Here is a 24,100-nt window from a genome sequence, read left to right as displayed (position 1 = left end):
TAAAGCATCTCAAAGATATTACTGCCAACTCCTTCATTTTAATTATAAATAAACCAAGAACTAAAGTTTAAAGGACTATAGCTTTACAAAAACTGAACCGATTTTCCTAAAACCCCACATGCACCCTCAATTTCAGCATATATTTACTGCATCTTGATCAATTCATTATGCCTCAGGAGCAGATTTATAGAAAAATTAAGGACTCGGCCTGAAGCCGCACTACTTCAGTACTGTTCCAGCTAGGCCACTTACTAGCTACATGCATCTGGACAAATCACCAATTCTGTGCCCTCTGTTTCTTCACTTTTAAATAGAGATAATAGTAGTATCTGGCTCATTGGGTTGTGACCATTACATAAGTGAATACATCTAAAAGCACTAGAAGTGGACCTAGCACGTAGTAAATGCTAAATAAGAGTTAGCTGGGGATATTATTATCATACCCTATAGAACCTCTGGCAAATGAGAACATGCCCCTCTTCTACCTTCACTTCTCCACTGTTCAATGCCACACTCTCTCCATACCCAAAAATTCAGTTGCTCCAATCTTCTCCTCTTCAACCGCTTTAGGCAAAACTCCCCCACTCTACTTTTCTTCCTTCTTTTGATGTCAAGTTTCTTAAATCAGTCTTCATTTCCCACACCTATTTACCACAGTTTGCTTTTGAAGATGACATCCCTTGGCTCTGGGATTTTCATTTTCTGCACTCCAACACATATTCCTCAGTACATGCTACCAAGTGTCAGATCTTGATCTCCAGTTTTGATTTCCTGCCCAAGCTCTGAACCTGTATATCTCCAAACACATCATATTTTTACTTGGACATCTTATTACAATCTCACACTCAAATTTTATCACATGTAAAATGATTTTTAAGGTGCTTTCTAACTATAAAAATTTCCAATATAACCTAAAACAGAATCTGTCATCTCCTCTACGCATTCCAAATAAGTTTTCCACTATAAGTTCACAATAATTCTATTGGTGGCACCATAATTCTCCCAGTAACCAAATTCTACCTGGTCTTCAGAATTTCTGACATCATCCACTCATTTCTAGCCTATCACCTTAACGTAGATTTTTCAAGGTCTTCTGTTTATAGCACACATCCCCCCCATTCTACATTTATATCATTCTCATCTTAATCTTCTTAAAATATTTTGTCACAATATCATCCACTTAAAAACCTCCAATAAACCTCCACTGTAAAGTCCAAATTCCTTAGCTTGGCATTGAAGTTCTCCAATCTGTGCCCAAACCAACTTTGCAACACTATACCCCACTAATCCCCATAAATTATTATACACCTCAGTCAAACTCTACTTATCATCCAAGTTTATTTCTGTATAATCATGTGACATCTGCCATCCTGGAACACCTTCCACACTGTTCACTTATATCCCAAATTTTTCATGGCTCAGTTCAATTTCATCCTTTCCCATGAAATCTTACAGCCCAAGGTAATCTCTCCCTCATTTGAATTCCTAAGCCATTTATTGCCCATACAACTCATTTGCCATTGAATTATATAATGCCTCACACTGTTACCTAAATGTGTGTATCATCTCTCCATCAGAATAAAAGCAAAAACAAACCTAGGAAGGGACAGCATCATATCTCTTTGCATCTCCTAGATTTTCTTAGAAAGCTGTACATGGCAGGCACTTAACAAAAAACTGTTGAATGCATGAAGAACATAATCACCTTGCTTCATGAGATACTAGCTACCTGCTCATGTAATCCCATTTAAGAGAAAAGAATTACAGAAGGAAGAGTAGAAATAGAAAGTGACTATATTGTAACCATCGTAGCAATAATGATTCATGCAAGAATCATCAATGGATGCTAAAACCATCACATGAAAGTTTCTTGGGGAACAGGATATTTATACAGTCTCAAAATATATCTGAACAAATTACTTATGAATTACAAAGGGAAAAAAGGTACCTTCACAGTGGAGAAATCTGGCGGACACCAAGTGATCAAAGTTAACATCACCAATAATGGGATAAACTGACATCATGTGCCTCCTGATGTGATGCACTGAGGACACAACATCACTTATGTATTATTCCTGCCAAAAATGCATAACCTGAAACTAGTCATGAGGAAACAATCAGACAAACCAAAAACTGAGGGACAATCTACAAAACAACTGACCTATACTCTTCAAAAATGTCAATGTGCTGAAAGACAAAGAAAGGCTGAGGAATTGTGTGTGATCCTGGATTAGATCCTGGATCCGAAAACGAACTGCTATAAATGACATCACCTCCACACAGGACAACTGGTGAATTTGAATGTGGACCATATTAGATAACAGTTTTATATTAATGTTAAACTGCCTGATTTTGAACATTGTTCTTTGGTTAAGTGAGAGAATTTCCTTGTTCTTAGGAGAAACATTCCAAAGTATTTAAGAGTAAATGAATCTAAAACTTATTCTCTTAACTGTCCAGCAATAATAATAATACCAGTAACAGTAATAACAAGTACCAATAGAAAGACTGGCTAAAATGTGGCAAAATGTTGACAACTGGTAAATCATTGTACTACTGATGCAACTTTCCATTTTTTTAAAATAAAGTTTAAAAAACAAATACCTTAATACCACACAAAAACTTTGAGAAGTTTTTATTTATCTGTGGTATTTTACATCTTATCTGACAATCTTAAAGCAAGACATACTTTCAGTGGAAGAGTCTGCTTTATAAAAACATTTGCTCTAAAAAAACAAATACATCTTTTTGGAACCAAAGAACCATTTTATAATGTTAACAGTCCAACACTAATTTATCTTAAAAAATTTATATAAAGTTAATTTCATTTGGTGAAAAGACTTAGACAATATTTTTTAAACAATGTAGTCTTATTATTTTCAAATATATAGAGAAAGAAGAGAAAGCTAAAATGGGCTGATTCAGCATTTTAAAGAAAGAAATAATGATCTGTAATTAACATATTAATAAACAAGCATATGTAAATTAAAAGTCTGCTTCCGAGATTATATCTATCAAAGATCACAAACTTCACCTTCTCTCAATTATCAAAAATTCTGGTTTAGCTGATTGTAAGTTTTAAGTGAGGTTTTATAATATAGCTACTAATTATTATTTCTATAGGCTTCCTGGAACCTTTAAAAATAATACTTCTAGATTCAATATAGTTAGCAACAGTCCTTTAAAGTTGGATACCTTATTTATGAGATGTTCGGTAACAACTTCTCTTAGTCCAGTGTAGAGCTTTTCTCCATGTTTATGCAAAACCATTGTATATGCATTTCTATAGAGCTCCTCAAAACTAAGACCACTGTTATTCTTACGCTGGATTTCTTGAATTGCATTTTTCAGAAGGTCCCAAATGCTGTTTACATATTTTTCATCCATGGTCATCTGTAATATCCAAAAGAGAGAAAGAGACAAAAAAAAAAAAAAAAAAAAAACCAATGGTTGAAAATCTTTCTGTATTTGTCCATATAGTAAATATTTTATTATATGGCTATGATTATAAATCTGCATGACTTACAAGGATGTTAACAATCTATTTTAACAGAAATAAAGGGATACATTTTAAAATAAGTTTTTAGAGCTGATAGAAGAAATTTTTAACAAATCCTTTTAACACCTCCCTTCTTTCTTATCTGCAGCACAACCCTCCACTTTAAATAAAATCATAATCCCTGATGTTAATACTTGCTTTAGCCAAAAAGTGTAAGACATATTTTCCCTAAATTTATTTAGTAGAATATGAGCTCAGAGAGACAGAAAGGTTCCTTGATGAAAAAAAATTGGGGACATGAACACTATTTTCCTCTCCTGAAGATCTGCAGAGCTCCTTAGCAAATTAAAGATGAGGAGATCTGTAATTAAAAAACAAAAAAAAACAATAAAACCACACATTTTCTTTGTTAAACCTAGCATTCTCTCATTTTCCTCCTTTCCCACTTTAGATTCCATGGTCCGTCATTTCTAAGCACCTCGTATACACCCATAAATAACTTGCCCCCTTCCCCCCCTCCAAAATACTTGCCATTCTAAACACCAACTGCCCACCTACGCCTCACATGCACCCACACAGCTGAAAGCAACTACAGAATAACATACATACAACCATATTCAATCCATCTGAATTTAAATTCATAACCACTAACCACAAGTCGGCCCTTAGTACAACCCCACAATCCTACTTTTCTAGACGGACTCTACTTTCCTGGATGATTTTACACCATCTCCTCCATCCACTCCAGGATAATGAATTGCTTCCTGTTCCACTGAAAAAACAGAAGTAACCTGAAGAGACACTGCACAAACTCTGGCCATATCCACTAACCTACCTGATTGTATACCAATATAACCTGCTAGTTCTTGTGCTCAAAGTGCCAAGTTCTTATACTCAAATTATAGCACAGACATCATCTAGGGACTTGTTAGAAATGCAGAATTTCAGGCCCCATCCCAGACCTACAGAACCGTATCTGCATTTTAACAAGAACCCCAGGTGATACCTATACAAAACGAAGTTTAACAAGTATTGCTCTAGTTCCATCCCAACTCACCTACTCAAGGACCTCCCTTTAGCAATCTCCCTTCCCAGCATCATCAAAATTTTCCTTCCTGCTAGGTAATTTCCACCTGCATTTAATACCCTCAGTTTCCCATCTTGAAAACAAACAAACAAACAAATCCTCACAACCCCACATATTACTCCAGCACCACCTAATTTTTCTCTTTTTCATTTACAACAAAATCACAGGGCTACGGAGAAGACTTCTATATTCACTGTCTCCAAGTCACATTTTTCCCGTTGTATCTTGAACCCACTCCAATAAGTCTTTCATCTCTACCATTTCACAGAAACTACTCTTGAGAAGGTCACCAGTGACTTCCTCGCTGCTAAATCTAACAGTCAAAGTCTCACTTCTCATCGTACTCGACCTTTCTGGCAGTAATTCAAAGAGCTGATCACTCCTACCACTTGACACAGATTCCTCACCTGCCTTCCAAGCACTACAATCTCATTTCTCTTCCTATTCCACTTGCTCCTATTTGTCAGCGTGCTTACTGCTTCTTACTCATCACTACAACCTCCAACCTCTTGTCTGAACCTCTTACCTATCCACGCTCGGCTTTTAGGTGAAGTTAACTCATCTGGTCTCATGGCTTTAAGTTAACCTCAAAATTTATATAACCTGTTTGGAGCCCTCACCACCAGAGTCTTATGTTCAGCTACCTACTCAATATTTCTACTTGAAAATCTACTAGGCATCTCAATCAAGTCTAGAACAAAAAGCCTAATCTTTTCCCCTAAGTTGGCTTCCCCTGCAGTCTTCTCCAACTGAGCAGATATCCACTCCATCCTTCCAGTTGCTAAGGCCAAAAAGTCTGTAATCAAGTCCTCTTTAGTCTCTCACCTCACTTGTAAAACAAAAGGCAATTCTGTTGTCTCTACCTTCAAAATGTACCCAGAACCTAATTCCTCATTTCTTCCACTGCTCCTAAACCACCATTATCTCTCAGATTATTACAACAGCCTCCTAACTGGTCTTTGTTTCTGCTCTTTGCCCAATTATCATAGAGCAATCAGAGTGACCTTCTGAAAACAAACCAAATCATGTCACTCGGCAGCTCACAACCCTCGGTGACTTCTCATTTCTCTTGTAGTTAAAGTCAGAGTCCTTACGCTATTCTACAAAGCCTTATTCGACCTGATAATCTCTCTGACTTCATCTATTCTTCCTCCTTGCTCTCTCTGCTCCAGCCCCACCAGCCTCCTTGTTACTCCTTGGAATATGGCAAACAAGTTCACTTCAAGTTGGTATTTGCTACTCTCTCTGTCTGGAATGCTCTTCCCCAAGATACCTAAGTGGCTCATTCACTGATCAACCTCAAAACTCTGCTCAACTGTCGCCTTAAAATAAAGCTTTAACTAGCTACTCTATTTACAACAGCAGCCTCCTCCTACTAGTGACCCTCAAATTCCAACCTCACATTACTTCTTTTCCTGGCCTCTCTCCTCCCAGTCAAATGTCAGCTCCATGAAGGCAGGGATTTTCGTCACTGCTGAATAACCTCAGCCACTAAAATAATAGCTGGCATATAACAAGCACTTACACCTGCTGATTGATTTTCTACTAATCTCTGACTAAGCGGCCCTCTTCATGCTCAGAAAACCTACAAGTTCCACGTTCACAACCAGGGAAACACTGCATCAACTACTTATCAGATTCATGTACACTTCTGACCTGAAATGGATAAAAGATACCGAGCTAAAAAAATCCTCTCAAGCTAGAAAGTTTTGGAGGTGATGGATATGTTTATTGCATAGATTGTGATGGCTTCACAAATGAATACTTACCTCCAAACTCATCAAGTTGCATACATTAAATATGTACCGCTTACCTCAATAAAGTGGTTAAAAAAAAAGAATCCTCTCCAAGTCCTGTACAATGAGTATGAATGTGAAAGAGGAAGAAGTAGGTAGGCAAAACAGTTCATTCAGTCAAACAAGCTCAACTCCCAATCAAGAGGATTCTTAAGCAGATGACTCAAACTGAGTCTTATTATTCTGATCTTTTCTGGAGAGCTTAAAAAGGAACTCTTTAGAAAACAAATTCTTTCCTGTTACTCAAATATTATTCAAATCCAGGTCTATCAGAGACTTCTCTGAAATGGCCTTAAGAGAATTTACCCTTACATCTAAACTACTACCTATTTTTATCAGATATTCTCATACAGAGGATGCCATCCATATAAAATATAAATAGATGTTGCTATTTGCAACTTTTCACAAATAAAGCCCACAAGACAACGTGATAATGATGGCCTCAAATACTCCATGTATGTGCAACGTGGTTTTAGTTTGCTGACAGCATATGTAGAGGTTACAATAAAGCAGGCTAAGACACCATCCCTGCGGTTAAACAACGAACATATAAAGCAGAACGTTCAAACCAATTTCAAAAAAGAGTAAAGTTAATGCGGACTAAAAACTCCAGAGATAACTATACTGCTAATAGTTGAGCAAAAACTTCAAATGATCTTTTCAGGCTCTGTAACATAAGATCCCATGAAAGCTAGAAAACATACAAAAACGTCTCTACTCAGCATGAATTACTAAATTTTCTATTAGAAGCTAAAGTATTTTAAAGATATAAACTAAGAGGCTTCAAATATTGTACAAATACTCTTACATTGTAATAAAAGAATCATTTCTCACATATATAAATCAAGCATTATTTTGAAATCCAAGATGGTATGTAGTATTTTCCTCAGTATTTGTGCTTCATAGATAGAAATGAAGACAGAGAGCAAAAATGTTTCTTCTGGTGATTGCTCAGGTATAAAAATGTTCAAACAAAGGAGAACAAAATAGACCGAGAGAGATTAAATGACTTACCCAAAATCACAGAGCTGGAATCGGAATTCATATTCTCAAATCCAGTACAAACCACTGAACTCACCTCCCATCCCACTGTGCTAATAGGGTAAAGTAATATTACAGTATAATCACTGATTATCTTGGTAAACACAGTACAGTGTATTAGTAGAGAGTATAGATTTTGCTGTCTGACAGGCCTGGATTTGCGTCATGGCTCTGCTAAATTCATAAGCCACGCAACCTTGGGCAAATTACTTAATTCTTCTAAACCTTTATTTCCTCACTTGTAAAAAAGTAGGTTTAATAACAATACCTATCTCAAAAAGACTATCAAGAGGATTAAATGCAAATGTCAGTAGAATTCAGCCCAGCCTAGGGCACAGTACAGTCAGCCTTCCATATCCACGGAACTCGCAGATACAGGGTTGACTGTACTATGCCATTTTATGTAAGGGACTTGAGCATCCTCAGATTTTGGTATCTGAAGAGGTCCTATAACCAATCCCCCATGGATACCGAGGGCTACGGTATAATCCCTCACATGCTGAATAACTGACAGAATCTCTTGAACTCTCATCTATGGGCATCAAATGTCAGGAAAAAAAATAGTTTTTAGGCTTAGCAAATAAACAGCTAAAACAAAAGTACCTTAAGAGGACAACTATGCTAAATGAAAGTCAGTAAAATGTAGCCTTCTTTCAGAAACAATATTCCCCTACTTCATATCTCCTATTCTTCCAGTGTCATTTAAATCATTTTAATCCCCAGAGCTCTGTCCTTGGTTCTTCTTTTCACTCTACACTGGCTGCACTTCCATTCATTATCATAGTTACAACTACTATATATATATACTTCTAGGGTTCTAAAATTTACAAGGCTCTAGATTGGCAAGGGATTCTGGAGCCTCCTAAAACTGCATATAAAATTTTGCAAATATAATGTGTGTGCACTTCTTTTCTGGATGGTGGGTCACTAGCTCTTATCAGATTTCCCAAGAAGTTTGGTCCTCATCTCAAAGAAGATAAATTACTGGCTTACATGTTAATTGCTCCCAAATCTATATTGCCAGCCCAGAAGTTCCCCCAAAGCCTTAACTACTGTATTCAACCACCTGCTGGATATGCCCAACCAAATTTTCCAGACACATATCAAACTTATCATGTCCAAAATTTCTGGTAAACTCACTCTCCAAACACACCCAAATCTTCTTTCTGTATTCTCTACTTCAGTAGCGGCAACACAAACCACCTAGTTATACAAGCTAGAAGCGTAAGCCTTAACTTTTCTTCTTTCCTCTCTCTCATCCCTTTCTCATCCAATCATCAAGTGCTACCAACATCAGGCCCAAGAGATTTCTCAAATATGCTCCCAATCTTTCATCCTGAATACTGTTGCCCTAAAACTTTCATCTAGATTACTGCAACAGCCTTCCAGCCACCATGAACTCTAATAACCTCTTGGAATCCATCTTCCTCAAAATCATTAAAATAACCACATCAGCATCACACCCCTGTTCAAAACCCACCTCTCATTAGCAACTGGGGGGGGGGGGTGTGCTTTAAAAGGGAACATAACACTTCATGATCTAGTCAGTCTATGCCTACTTCTCTAACTTCATCTTTCACTAACTACTACCTATCTTACATTCACTTCCTGGCAACATTAAACCAGTGGTTATTCCTGTCCACTGTCACACCTCCCCTCCACACACCACCCTCTCATGTCTTCTTTATACACCCCTCTTCTGCCTCTTTGATTCTTTACATAGCTTCTGAACACAGCTCAGGTGTCACATCCTCCAAAAATCCTTCCCTGACCGCCTCAAGCAAAGTTAACAACTCTTTCTCAGCTCTTTCATAATACTCGGGTTATATCTATCACTACCCTACCATACTGCTGCATAATTATCTGTTTGTGAATCTTTTTCCTCCATTAGACTATGAGATAGTTGAGGGATTGTGCATTTTTCTTCAATGTTACTTAGAAGGCCATAAACAAATGTCTGGGGAATGTTGTTTTACCTATGTTATACCAATGTAATTTTGAAAACATGAACATTTGAATTACTAAGCACAATGATACTGAAAAATAATTTAACGTGTTTATGTAACGATTAATGTAATTTTAAAATAATATATTTTCCAAACAGAAATAAAGTACAATAATGTACAAGCAAAAGACTCTCAAATTTCATATATCAAGTAGTATTTTCACATTCACCTAACTAAATGCTTCAAAAGGCTGCTTAATCATTAACTTTATTAATAAATGTTAACTAGGAGGAAAATAGTGGATTAAAAAAAGGCTATTCAGGAGGAGATCTACAAGTTACAGTCTTTCCCCAAATCAAATAAGTCCAAAAACAATACACCCAAGGAAACAGGCTTCAAGTACATATTGCTACATACCCGCTTTGGTCCTGGCATCAAATGAGCAATGGCAAAATAATTACATTACTGATTAATTGATGGGTGAATTTCTCACCTATCCTTGATAGAGAATACAACATTAACTGTCAATGAAAGTTAAAAGGACTAGATGATAAACTCTAAGTCATCAATGTTAACCATTAAAAACATCACTCTAGACTTCACTCAGAGTCATTTAAAAGCCCTAACACTTTAAAGTAATATTCCAAAGTATTTGAGCAGGATTTTAATCCCATTGATGAAACTGACTTACTCAGGTTGCAATAACTACAAATACACTCAGGAAGGGATCTGGTAACAATGCTTCAGCAAAACAATAAAATGATAAAATGCACACATACGTATATACACAAACATTTAATGTCTGCTTATTTTAGATATATACTGCATCTTTCCCCAACAAGCTCAAGTTACAAAGTGTTCAGCAAAGTAAATTCATTTAGCAAGAAAAGAAACAAAAGCTCTTTTTCAAAGGAAAGATATAATTGAGTATTCTTAAATGTCCATGGTTTAGTGAGACCTCTTAGAAACCAAACAAGACTTTATTTTTTAAAAGTGACTTCTGCCCACTTCCCTGTCCCCAATCCAGGATTATAATCCCCTCACTAGTAAGTATCAATAACAAAAATAACACTAACAATCTTTATTTTCTTTCACAAACATCTCTGGTTTTTCATCTACATTACTTAAAAGATATAAAAACATAAACCTTCAAAATGCTGCATTTAAAAGGATGTCAGTCTATTATACACTTACACATCTTGAAGGTTCTGTAATTACTGAGAGCTGGAGAACTACAGCATTAGCCAATTAAAACTAAAAGGAAGAGAACTGTACTCTTCACATCCACTACATACAAAGGACAAAAAGTCTTTAGTCCCCTGTGAATAATTTTCTACAAGAAATTTAGAACAGGGTGGGTGGGGGAAAAGGGTGAGAATTTGAAATTCCAGGCAATTCAGAATGACACAGCTAGAAAAAAAATAAACAAGGAAAAATGCTTGATCTTAATTTTGAGCTTCAGCCTCAAAACAGCTGCTTTGGTACAAATATCTGAGGAATGGCAATATTCTAGATAAATACAACTAAGCCATAAATTTTGTAAGGAAGTTCCCTCCCAGATTATAAGCACCTTAGACTAATATCAAGTCTCTGTTCCCTTATTTTATTGTATCCTTTTTAATACATGTTATGATTCTTAGTTGATTTGAATGCAGTCCCGTTAGAGTTAGTAATGATGATGAACCTACTTGACGACCAATGGCTACACAATGACTTATGACATCTCCAATAATCCCATTTATTCATCAGTTAATTTTTAAACATCCTCAACCATCAAAAGATAGCCAAAGATCCAAGCTTTGAGGAAACAGCCCAGTGGGACACATTCAGATTTTGGGCAAGTTATTTAACCTTCCAAACTTCACTTTCCTCATCTGCTTGTAACAAGAGAAATGGGAGAAAATGGTGTATTGTATGGCAATTAAGAAAGTTTGTGAAAGCATCCGACACACATCACTTGCTCAATAAATTTCTTTTTCTTTACTACAAGGAAGAAACATACAGCCTTCTGTGCTGGAATTGTGCTGCCGAAAGTAACGACTGATAATGACAATTATCAATTAGAAAAGCACAGAAGTCCGGGAAAATGCTATGAAATCACAAATTAAGGCTGAGCTACACTCAACTGGCCTCTAATATCACTAAATTACAGAACAGTAACATTTACAATGAGACACTTAAATCATCAACAGACAGTTCAATTATTATAATCTGCATTTCAGTTCTCAACATGAGTAGGCTGTTTAAAAATCAATTTAAAAATTTGGAACATTTCTTTCAAAGACTAAGTTCAAGCTTTCACATTAGCCTGTTAAAGTTCAGTTAAGTCACAAGTGACTTAAGAGTACTAACAATATTCTTTCAACGATATCTCTGTGAATGATCTTTGCATATGTGAAAAAATGTATATGTAACATTTCATAGTCTGATGATGACCACAAAAAATAATATGCAATCATAAGTATTCTCCCTGAGTCAAGAAGTTTGTCACTCTCCTATTGGTGCTATTTTCGCTGCTATAAAGAGATGTTATTGACACCCTGAAACACGTTTTATCCAGAGAATACAATATTCATCTTGACTAGAACTCTTCAAACATAGAGACTCTCCCTATTAAGAAGATTAGTTATTACATCTGTAAGATCAACACTTTAAAATTATAAAAACATTTGCTGTATTTCTCAATATACTATTAAATCTCAATAATAGTAAGGGCTCGTGTATAAACTAGCTCTTAAACATTCATCTGGAAAACAAAAATAATAGAAAAGCAAGAATCATATATTTCTGGATGGAATCTCAAAGTAGTAGTAGTAATGCTACAGACAAAAAATACTTCATATCTAAGTGCATGTTTGAGTTCCATATTTCTATCCTACAATCTAAAACTATGAATTTTAATAAAAAATGACAATACTTTGTTCTCTTTAGCTTACATCGCTATGTTTTTTTTTTGAAATGGATAAACCCAGTTTTTCTAAAACTATGATAAAGTGTAAAGATGTATAAAACTGTTAGACAATAACAAAGTAGTTTATACCAGAATCAGCTACACACACTCCAAAGAGAAAAAAAACATGTAAAACAATACAAACTGCCACAGTTAGCTCTGTCTTTGAATGAACCTAACCATAAACTAAATGTGATATGACAACAAAAGGCCTATAACATAAAATTATTACAAAAATCTGATATCAAATCTCAAAATTTCTCTAAAACTACCAACTTACACAAAAAGAAGTATGTAAGAACATAGCTAACTTTTCCACTGCTTCATATTAGCATTTAATCATCACCACTGAAATATACCATTCTTATTCTAAGGCTGAAAAGATAGGTGACATTTGCAACATCACAAAATGTTTTAGAGCAAAGGAGAACACACCAGCATTCGCTTTCTAGACTGAAATTTTAAGAGTGGAAATAAGCCTAAGAAAACCCCAAATTAAAATCTCTTCATTTTACAAATGAAGAAACTGAAGCTAAGTAGCTTATCCACGATCACTCAGCTAGTTAGAGCAATGAAGGAATCCATGTGTCCTGAGCTAAGGACCCTTCCATTACACCATGTCAACTCAAATCACCTGAGTGTCTGATATTACAAAATCAATTTATAATTAACAGGCTAATATTAACACTGAATTATTAAGGCTATATGCTTATTTCAGTTTGGTCTAGAGAAAAGAGCTTTTAACCAGAAATAAGGCTTTTAGTCATGGTTCTTCCATAAATTCAAGCTGTAAGTATCCTTTGGGTAAAATCACCCTCTCCAGTTCTCCACTTCCCCATGTATTAAATAAGATTAGAACATATTCTCTCTAAAGTCCTTTCTGGCTCTTAAAAATTAAACTATGAAAACAAATAGGACCAAATAAATTACTTGTTTTTTTGGCTAATGGTAACGTTCATCAAAATAATACACTTCTTTCATGTCTCATTTGCTTATTCTAAACTACCTGATCTTCGTACTTCAAAATTCATTTCATTGTTTAACCTACTACTTCTTAATACATTCTGAAAGACATAAAATCACTTTTTTCTAAACATATACATATATTTTTTTGGCGCTATGCGGGCCTCTCACTGTTGTGGCCTCTCCCATTGGCTCTGGACGTGCAGGCTCCGCGGCATGTGGGATCTTCCCGGACCGGAGCATGAACCCGTGTCCCCTGCATCGGCAGGCGGACTCTCAACCACTGCGCCACCAGGGAAGCCCTAAACATATATTTACAAGATAAATTTCTAATTGAAAAAAGTTTAAAAATGTGTACTATCAGTCTTTAACTTAAAAAGGAAAGTGTTAACTAAGAAATACGTCAACTAATATATCCTTCCTATTGGTTATGATTTTGACTGCTTTATTCAATACACACTATGACCCCCTTAAGCAATTTATATATTAAAATTTTACTGAACAACATAGGCATCCATCGATTCAAAGTTTTTATAACATGTATTCAAAGTTTTTATAACATGTATTCTCTTATGAGAGGTGCATATACTTTGAATCTAGTGAGGTTTAAAGCTTGCAAAAGCTCCTTCCAAGATCTGGAAACTAATTTTGAATCCTTTTTATAAAGAGAGTACTGCAGTGTATAAGCTTCAGGGGCCCTAGATCTGTCCCTGGGTAATCATTTAAACGGCAAGCTTAGAATTAACTTTCCAATATATTCCTATTATGAAAGTAAATATTTCAGAATCTAGCAAATTCTTAATGGAATATAATTAAGGCAGTGTGGTGTAATGAAAAGAACATGAATTTTTGAGACAGATACACCTGGGATCTGAATTCCAGCTCTGCCCTTCCATAGGTATATATGTAATACACATATTTTACTATGTCTCTCTGAGCCCCAGGATAGATTTAAAACAGAAGTAACATCTAAAGATTGTTCTGAGAATTTGAGATAATTATAGTTCAAAGAGCCTAACACAAGGTAGACACTGAACAAGTTGTAGTTACTCATCTTATAAAGCAACTTCTCATACTATTAAATAAATTGAAAAGGGAAGGAGAAAAAGAATTTTTCATGATTACTTTCAAGAGGACAGGGTAAATAGAAGAGGCTAAGTGTTGCTCAGTTAAGAGCTGCTTTAGATAAGGATGACTTGCAATCAGTACGTTAAAGCATTCCTCTTAGCAATGACGGCTTGCTTTTATAGAAAACCGTCTCTAAGGAATCTTGTATTTTCTTAAAGTAGGTAAAAGATATCCCTTTGAAGTCTTTATTCATTTGCTTAGCAGTAACCTTTCTCATTTAAAGAGCAAATTCAGGTCCATTCCTTTCTCAATGATCACTAGATAAATGAAGTCAAATTAAGAAATTTTACTTAATTTTCAACTTTAAAATTGACTTAAAAAAATAAAGAGCAAAAGCTCTTCTAGCAGCAAAAGCTCTGGATTAGTGGTTACAACAACTACAGGATCAGTTCTCAATTTCTCAGTTGGTTAATGTTACCAACTTGGGAAAGTAGGACTCTCCTCAACTTTGAAAAAGCTTGATTAATGACAGTGATTTTAAAGCAATAGTTAGAGAACTTTTTAAAAAGAAATCTTCTACACATAGAGCAATGTACAAACTGCTCTAAATGCCTAGAGAGGGAAACTTCTGAAGATACCTACTCCACTCCTCCTAGGTCCTGGAGACCCTATAAGAGTTTGAAAATAAATGTCCTACATGAAACATATTACTTTTACTTGAAAATACTAACTTTATGATTAGAAAATCATTTTAACTGTCTCAATGATGCCACTGTTTATTAGCAAGCACTTTCTGACATTATTTCTTTTAACCCTCACAATTAACCTGTGAGAAAGATTGCCATAGTTCCCATCTTAAAGATGAGAAAACAAACCAGAGTCTTGTCAGTTTATTCATTCAACATTGTTGGCTACTACTGTGCAGCACTGACAAAGATCAATACAAAAAGACCTGCTGCCTCCTCTAAAGAAAATCATGTTCTAATAAAGGAGATACTGACTATTTGAAGAATTTTGGCTATGAAGGGAGATGGTATGGTAGTTACCATGGTAGGGAAGACAGAAAAAGGAACACCTTCCTTCTCTGAGACCCAAGGGAAGGAGCTGAGAATGAGTAAAGATACAGGTTAATGAATATAACTGAAAGAGAAGCTTACACAAGATAACTTTAGTAGTTAAGTTTCCTGAAAAAGAGAGATAAGAGAACTCTCAATAAAGAGCTTAAGGACAGTGATTAAAGTCTGAAATAGCTCATGCAGGAAAGGGGAGAGGGAGTTTACCAGGGACACAAAAATATCGCCCAGAGGCACTGAGAGTCCAACTAGCTTAGAGACCACAGTCTTGGAATTTTCTCCAGGAGTGCACAATAGTCTAAAAAATATGAGCAGTGAAGGCAGATGAATAGAATGGTTCAAGATGCTTTTTGCTGATATTTCTGGCCTCACTCTGGGAGGCAGGAAAGAAGGGGCAACTAGCAACAGGCGCCACAGCCTGGGAGAATGCAAGGGGTCTTCTTGAAATCCAAGAGCACATTTAATGTGAGAAAGAAATAAGCAGCAAGTAGGATAGAATAATGAAATAATAACAGTCTGTATTTATTCATAATGCTTACTAAGTGCCAGACACTAAGAGCTTTATATGTATTAACTCTATCCTTACAACCATCTTATGAGGTAGGTACTATATTGTTTTCTCCCTTTTACAAAAGAGAGAACAAAACAGGCAGAAGTTAAGTGACTTGCTCAAGTCCTACATCTAATAAATGAAGGAGCTAGGATACAATGTAATATTGAAGTTTAAGATTTCTAAAGTAGCGGGATGACGAGCTCCAAGACAAAGTGAAGATCACTGTAATACAGAAGAGGCCAGATCTGTTTGATCATCACTGTATATTTAGTGCCAGACCTCTAGTAGGAACACACAATAAACATACTTTAGAATGAATAGAAGAATGACTGCCCACATGCACTGGATAAAGTTACAATTTAAGCTACAGAGAATGTCTGTGAATAAGGTATTGAAGTCTTCAGTGACTGAGGGAGCATATGTACGAAGTTAGGAGATGGTCACAAGAAGCACTCAAAAAAATAGTTCACGAGGGCCCAAGACACAAGAGGATCACAGATGTGGCAATGAATGGCATCTGGGCCCAGTGATTCAAGGATTATAAGGAAAAAAGACACCTCAATTCAAGAATATAAGCCTGTATCCTCAGGGCAAAGGTAAATTTCAGATGAAAAGAATTCACAGAACAGGCTGATGATACAGGGTAGTCAACCTGCAATGGAAGTAGGGGATCACCATGTATAGTTAACAGGCTGGGAGGAAGGTGTCATGGTGGAAGGAAAAAATGTAGAGTACAGCTAGTAAACAGAAAAGACTAGGCCAGAGATTAAGTCTTCTGACACGCCAATCCAAGGTTACTGCCAGTACATACTACCTTTACTTTCAAGTCATTACAGTTTCAAGAGATTAGACTGACTAACCTTTAAGGGAAGTGCCACATGATCATTAATGACCTACAAATTAAGACTTCACTTACAGCTGAAAAGAGTTCAAACATTTTGGAGTACTACCTGCATCGATTTACCTAAGTAATGAATTTCTATGGTTTGTCTTAAAGGACTAGTTTCTCATTTAATCGATCATTCACTAACCACCCACACTGTGTCTAACACTATGCTAAGTACTTCCAGGTTCAAAAGGGTGTCTGGTATAAGCTTTGGGCAGGGACCGCAGCCTAGTTCATGAGTGAAACAAAAAAGAGGGTGGAAGAAAAAAAGGAAGGAAATAAAAACAAAATGTATTTTTAGATAAACACTTAATGTACATATTAGAATGTACACACCAAATGAGTGTTTACTCCTTCAATAAAGTTACCCCAGAAAGATTACATACTTATTCCGATGATTATGTGATAATCACTATTGGATCTCTTCTCTTTTGAATCTACCCCTCACCCAAGAGCCAGTGGCATTCTTTCGAAGCACCCCAGTGGTACCAAACCTATATCCTGACACTGAGTTCTTAATGTGGTTCACAGATTGATTCTGTAAGCTTTTCAAAATGTAAGTTCTAAAAATGTAAGCACCAAAAAATGGCGGCATCACTAAAATAACTGTACAGTAAATAAAATTACTTGCAAAAATAACATTCAATTTTAATATATAAACTGTGGCATAATCATGGCTAAATGTTGGTATAACAATAGTTAATTGTGTGCTAGGTCCTGTTCTAATACCTTTTTTTTTTAATCTCACAACAGCCCTGTAAAATAGGTCTTATAAATATTCTAATTTTACAGAGGAGAAAACTGAGGCTAGAAGTGTTAAGTAACTTGTTAAAGATAACACAACTAGAAAGAGGTGGAGCTGACATTCAAACTCTGACAGTCCAGAGCCCACCCTCTTAACTATTATGCTCTCAGTCTCTTTACTTTTTAGTCATACTTCTAAAACATATGTTGAATACTCTAATGTAAAACTAAATGAAAATTCCCTAGACTATCCATAGTTTTACTCTTACAAGTAGGCAAAGAAATGCAAAATAAAGCATTGAAGTACTATTTTTTTCACCTACAAAATTAAAGATATGTTAGCTAAGACACTGCTACATGGTAGACATTACTGATACAAGCTTGAGAGATGTAATTAATTCTTAAAGCATTCACTTTAGAGCCAGACTACCTAGGTTAGAAAGAACCCTAGTTCTTCCACTTACAAGCAAAGTGATCTTAAGCAAACTACTTAAGCTCTCAAGGCCTCTTAGGTAAAAAAAGATGATAATAGTAGTATTCTATTGTGCAAATGAAATTAGTTTACACATGCAAAGTACAGAGAACAATTGTATGGCATATGATAAGCATTCGGTGAGTGGTACTATTATTACTCCTACCCTTCTGGAGGTCCATTTGGTAATATGTATCAATTATGTCGAGCCCAGTAATTCCATAATCATGGATGGGCTCAAATATTTATGTGCCTAAATAGTCTCAGTTGCATTCTTTATAACAGAGAAAATACGAATTCACTGGAATCAATCAAAATACCTGTCAGTAGGGAAATGTATAAGCCAAGGTACTGGAGAGTATTACCCAGTCATCCAAAATCATGTTTTCTATATATTTAACATGGAAATAAATGTACAGTGAGATACTATATATTTTTTAAAAGGCAGCATATGAAAAGGTCGTACCTCAGTTTTACTGTGTGCTTATACATTTATGAAAGATTAAAAGGAAACACATCAAAATGTTAATATGGCTTATTTCCAAGTGGCAGGGTTACAGGTGATATTTATTTCCTTACTTATAAGTTTAGATATTTATTAAATTTTCTATCATGAATATGCATCACTTTTCTAATTAGAAAAGCTACTAAAATGAATTCATAGCTTTGACAGACTACTACTGAATAGTTTTCACAATAGAAAGACACTAAATGTACTTCACGTTTTATCTCAGTGATTTCTTACTAGTAGCACTTTTACTTTTTTGCTGACTTTACAATGGACAAACAAGAACTATTTTCAAAGTTCCACTATTTAAAACTACAAATTGTCCAATAACTTTTATAAAAATCTAACAAAACTGTTAACACCCAGATACTCTTGAATAAAGATAACAGCAAAAAATTATCTCTAAGGTCTCCCAATTTATAACACAAAGGGAAGACATACTACTTTTTCTAGTCTTAATTATATATTCTTGTTGAAATAGAGAAATGCTATTATTACTTAGCTACATTTAATGAATGAATGATGTACAAACAAATGACACTTTCTCTATTTTGTTTGAAAGAACTTTGTGACTAGTGTATTATTTAAAAGGCCAAATTCTCACATTATATTCTATACTACTGTAATTGTTTCAAATTCAGTAACTTTAGTATTAATAATTTGGCAGTAATAATTTTCTTGGCTCCTGTGAACTTTCTAGGGAGATAACGCAAAATATACACTTTTATAGATAACTACTTTATCTTTTTATTTTTAAACTTCTAAAGCCTGAGAGGTACTAACAGCTACAACACAGCTGACTGTCCTAAAACCATTAAATAGAACAAAATCAGTCTAAGTGAAAGAAACACTTTAATGAATGTTATATCTTACTCCATAACATCTCTGTAACAAAACACTAGAGAATGCAAAACAAACTTATAGTTAATTCCCCGCCCTGTGTGATTTCCAAAACTATTATTCAGCCTTTCTCTATGTACAGTCCAGCTAGTTCTAGGCAACAACTACTTTCCCTAAGAGAAACCTATTTTGAAGATCAAAGCTGTTCCTCCATATCTAGCAAATATCACTATAGCCAGGAAAAAAAAAAAACATTAACTGTCCCCATTTGTCATTAAATTCTTGTCCTCTTAAGTATTTAAGTACATCACAAATGATCTTAAAATTCATCTCTTTCTAATCTCAGTCATTTTGCGGGTTCCATCTAACAATAACTTCTACATCAGTAACTGTTCACGCCACACAGGTGGTGCTCTGTGAAGCCCATCTTGAACTATGGAGTGGACACTACAACCAGAGATTCATTATCATGATTTAGCATGCTTCTATAAACCAAAAACTGAAACCATTTCCAGATCACACTCTAAAGACAATCACTTTCATAACACGTCTCCTAAACTCTGAAGGCTCAGACAAGAAGGCAAATCAGAGGAGAGACCAGTATTTCCATTCAACCATATCCCCTCCAAACCAATCAAGCTTTTCAAGCCCACGTGGACAGTGGACAGTACAGATGGTGAGTAATGGCTTTTCAAAGATAAGGACAAAAGGTTCACCTGACAGCAACTAATCCTACATAGTGGAATAAAAGCTCAGGAGTGAGACACATGGCAACAGCAAGGAAAGAGGACCAGGAACTTCTGGGGGCAGCATTCTTTGGTCCAAATCCATATCGTTTCCAGAAGTTTCCCAACTACAGACTTCTTCCTTAAAAAAGTTTTGTGGCCCTTGCTGTTACTTTGGGTACCAAAAAACCCCAAAAGATGTGAAATGATATGTATTTTGTTCACTGCAGGAAAGTTTACAAACTGGAATAAATATTTCCTCCATCACCAATCTATAAGTGCAGAAAGCTCTTCATTGTTTCCCACCTTAAAAAGAACCAATTTCTCAGAAACTGATTTTACTGATGGGACTATAGCTGGAGTAGGTTTACACATTTACAAAATATCCTGTACCTTCACTTACTGTTTTGCAATGAAAACAAAACAATCCTGAAACATATTTTTGTACTTTTTACACATCAATTTTATAAAACACACTCTGAAAAGAGCACTTGAGGCTTTCGATTACACTGCAATTTCCCTTAGAGTAACTGTCTATCTCAAATGGTAATGTGAAATACAACAGTTTTAAGTATGCACACACGAGTACATATGAACATAATATTTTCTTTATGGAATAATATGCATTTACTACTTCTGACTAGCAATCCATGGAGACTATAGTTCTGTAAAAGACTGCTAACCTGGAATAAAAAAAAAATTCTGAAGGTCTAGAAGCACTCAGTTACCAAATTAATCAGTGAAATACCACACCACTGAGGTATGTATCCATCCTGAATGAAGGTTCAAAGAACTATGACTTTAAAAGTTATATATTAAAAAATATAATGGTTCTTTTCAGTAGGAACTACTTATGAGTGATGTTAATACTTATGAAATAAAAAAAAAATCTTAATGCTTTTAAAAATTAGCAGATATTAAGTACTGAATATCAAACACTAGCCATTTACAAACTTCATTTAAGGATTTTAGAAAAACTTTGAGGGCAACAAGTTTTAGACAGAAAGGGTCTAAACTAGCTCATGACCATAATGCTGCTTAAAAAAAAAATCAGTTTCAGTAGTATGTGGTAACTTGTCACATACTATTATACTCTTCAGCTAAAGGAATAATGAAATTCTCTCCCACCACTTCCTCCCAACAATACAAGATCCAGAAGGGAGGGATACTCATCTTTCAAGCTATACCGATATATCCCAAGACCCTAGGACAGTGCCTGGCACACAGTCGTCAGTAATATTTGTTGAATGAATGAAGGAATGGAAGAACAGGTAGGAACAGGCAAAACCAAGAGATCAAAGAGTTGACTACACATAAAGGTACAACTGGTTAATCAGAATATCCACATAAGTAAGCTGATGTCAGATGTGAACTACTCCACATTTTAGTAATAATCTGAATTAGAAGAACTCAGACTTTAAGAATAGCTAATTTTTTCTTAAAAAATTCTTGTACTAAACTATTTAAAATTCTGAGTAATTCTAGATTCTGCTAAAAATATTCAGAACTGGTTTAGCAGGAGAACTAACATTACTCACAAAATCATAAACCCAGTTCATTGCTTCATTATAAGGAAAAACGTGCACATGAAGTTCATCAGTTCTCTTCTGTCAACATTTCTCACTTTCTTTGTACTTTCTCATGATTACTTAGAAAAAAAACTTCAAAGATATAAAATCCCTTTAATGAGCATCAAAACATTTAATTCTCCTGAGTATATCCTACATTTATTTACATAAACCCTGAAGACTCTTCACATTGATATTAATATTTGTTATTACAACTTCAGAGTTCTGCATAAGGTGTATTTCCTTCTTCTAAATTTTAAGAATTCAGAGAGGTCCTCAAGTTCTCTGGGTCGCTTTCTTACTCAACTAGGACAATTATATTAATAAGTCTTCCCTCTAAAGTGCAAACTACACTTTAGAAAAAGCATGCTTCATGAAGTGAATACAAACCCTCTTTTCCCTCCTTGCATGATATACTGTGTTTGTGATTCTAAGAAAGGAAACCCAAGTTCTTTCTCTAGTTTTACTGTTTTAAAATCTTCTTTTCCATTGCTAGTTTGTCTATCTTGACATATACCTGTTACTGTAGCGACATGAGCAAGTATGTCCAGCTCCTCTGTTCCAATAGTACACTTTAATTGCTTGCCACTGGCTATCTGAATCAGATATGACATCCAAAGTTATACCCCATATACTAAACACTGCAAGGGTATGACTCAACGTAATGCTAAAAAAGAATAAGTTTCTAAACAGACTACGTTTGCTGTCCCTAAGAGTAAAGCAACTCAGGGTGGTGACTACTCATTCTTTTGGGATTCCATGGCTAAGAAATGGAGAACCAACCGTCCAATTTGTTTTCTCTTATTTCCCTTTGATTGGCAAGGCAATTCCTGCACAAGAGAGTTTGTCAAGTGCTTTGGAAGCTTGTGGATAAAAAATGCTGTGAACACACAGAACGTTGTTGGTATGTTACTATGGAGCATTACGTGGAACCATTGTCACTGCGTGGGGGGCAGGTGGATGGCATAGCCCTTCCTGAACAGGGGAAGAGCGGGAGAGGACAGTCCCCCTCATCGTTGGGCTGGCCATCTTTTAGGCTGGGTGATTTTTTCAACCGCAGCGAAACCCCACGTGAAAAGTTACACACACACCCCAAACAAGAAGGACTTGGACAGTCCCCATACCTGCAGGGCTGGGAGTCCCGGGAACCGAGCGGGAGCGGAGTACTAGGGGTTGGGCCTACACCCCAGGAGCGTGGGGAGAATCTGGGACCGGCGAAGGGGCCCCAGCCGCAGCCCGCAGGGCGACCGGAGGCGCAGCTCCGGGGCGGGGGAGCGGCGCCAGACTCGGGCGACGGGCGCGGGGAACGGCCCGGGAGGGCGGCCGCGCCGGGGCCCCGCGCCGCCCAGTTGCCGGGAAGGCTAGCGCCCCGCGGCCGGCGGCGTGGGGGAGGGGAGGCCGGGCCTGCGGCCTGTTGGGGGAGTTCAGCCCGGGCCTCGCGTGCGGCTCTTGGCCGGGCCCCCAACCCGGGGTCCCAGGCTCCGAGAAGAGACTCACCGGAAAGGCCCGGATCCGCATCTTGGTGTCCTTCCGGCTGCCCGTGCCTTTGCTCAGATTCGACATGGTGCTCGTCCCCTCCCCGGCGGCGGCTTCGGGTCGCACTCCGAGGCGCCGGTGTCACATTTAAGGCGGGCGGGCAGGCGAGGGGCGACGCTGGGGGCGGCGGCGCGGCCCACGGGCTGGGCTGGGGAGCTGGCCGGCCCCTGGGCGGCCGCGGCGGTGGCGGCGGCGGCTCGGGTTCCGGCGTCTCGGGCTTGGCTGGGGGGCTGCGCTGGCGCGGCGGCTCCACGGGGTGCCCCTCACGCCCGGCTCGGCTCCCTTTATCGCGCTCCTCCGCGATGGCGGCGGCGGCGGCGACGGACAAACATCTCACTGCGCAGGCCGAACGTCCTCCTCCTCCTCCTTCTCCTCCTCCGCCTCAGCGAGACGAGATCCGGCCCAGAGGGTGGAGGGGGGAGGAGGGAGGGAAGAGAGCCGGAGAGTGGAGAGATTGGGAGGAGGGGGGTGGGAGGACGAGAAGGGGAAGCGGACGGCCGCTGCGGGGGACGCTCAGATCTCGCGAGAAGAGGGCGAGTGCTCTGTCCTGGGTTGGGCGGGGCGAAGCCTGGGAGCGGGAGGGGGCAACGGGAGGAGAGGAGGGGAACCGGTAGTTGGGGAGGTGGGAGGGACCAGAGGGGCGGGGAGGTAGGAAAGGGGCGGGACTGAGGCGGGAGGTGTAAGCTGACTTTTTGAAAGGGGATCGTTGGAGACCGGATCCTGGGCGAGGTGGCTGCTGATTGGTGGACCGCGGCGCGGTCCCCGTTCACGTGGACGGAGTGGGCGGGGGAAGTTCGGAGAGCCAGAGCAGTAGGACTGTAGTAGGCTGGGTCCGGCTCCGCCGG

The 24,100-nt window shown here is 37.5% G+C and overlaps 1 protein-coding gene across 3 annotated transcripts in view; it reads right to left on the bottom strand.

Annotated features, from left to right (window-relative positions):
• The window catches only part of CUL3 (cullin 3), a 97,222-nt gene extending 73,505 nt beyond the window's left edge, over positions 1–23,717 (bottom strand). The window contains exons 1-2 of one of the 3 annotated variants that reach the window (XM_019923535.3): positions 23,217–23,717; positions 3,196–3,393 (exon numbers count right to left, since the gene is read on the bottom strand). In XM_019923535.3, the coding sequence (XP_019779094.1) occupies positions 3,196–3,393; positions 23,217–23,282 (264 nt within the window). In that variant the 5' untranslated portion in view covers positions 23,283–23,717. Of the gene's footprint in view, positions 1–1,948; positions 2,045–3,195; positions 3,394–23,216 lie in introns of those variants that run through there. The other 2 variants (XM_019923536.3, XM_019923537.3) reach the window with 2 other exon arrangements.
• Positions 23,718–24,100: the final 383 nt, after the last annotated feature.

This window comes from Tursiops truncatus, chromosome 7 (genome assembly GCF_011762595.2).
Source record: "Tursiops truncatus isolate mTurTru1 chromosome 7, mTurTru1.mat.Y, whole genome shotgun sequence".
NCBI lineage: Eukaryota > Metazoa > Chordata > Mammalia > Artiodactyla > Delphinidae > Tursiops > Tursiops truncatus.
Note: the sequence above shows the minus strand (reverse complement) of the source record. Positions and strands in the feature narration are given on the sequence as shown.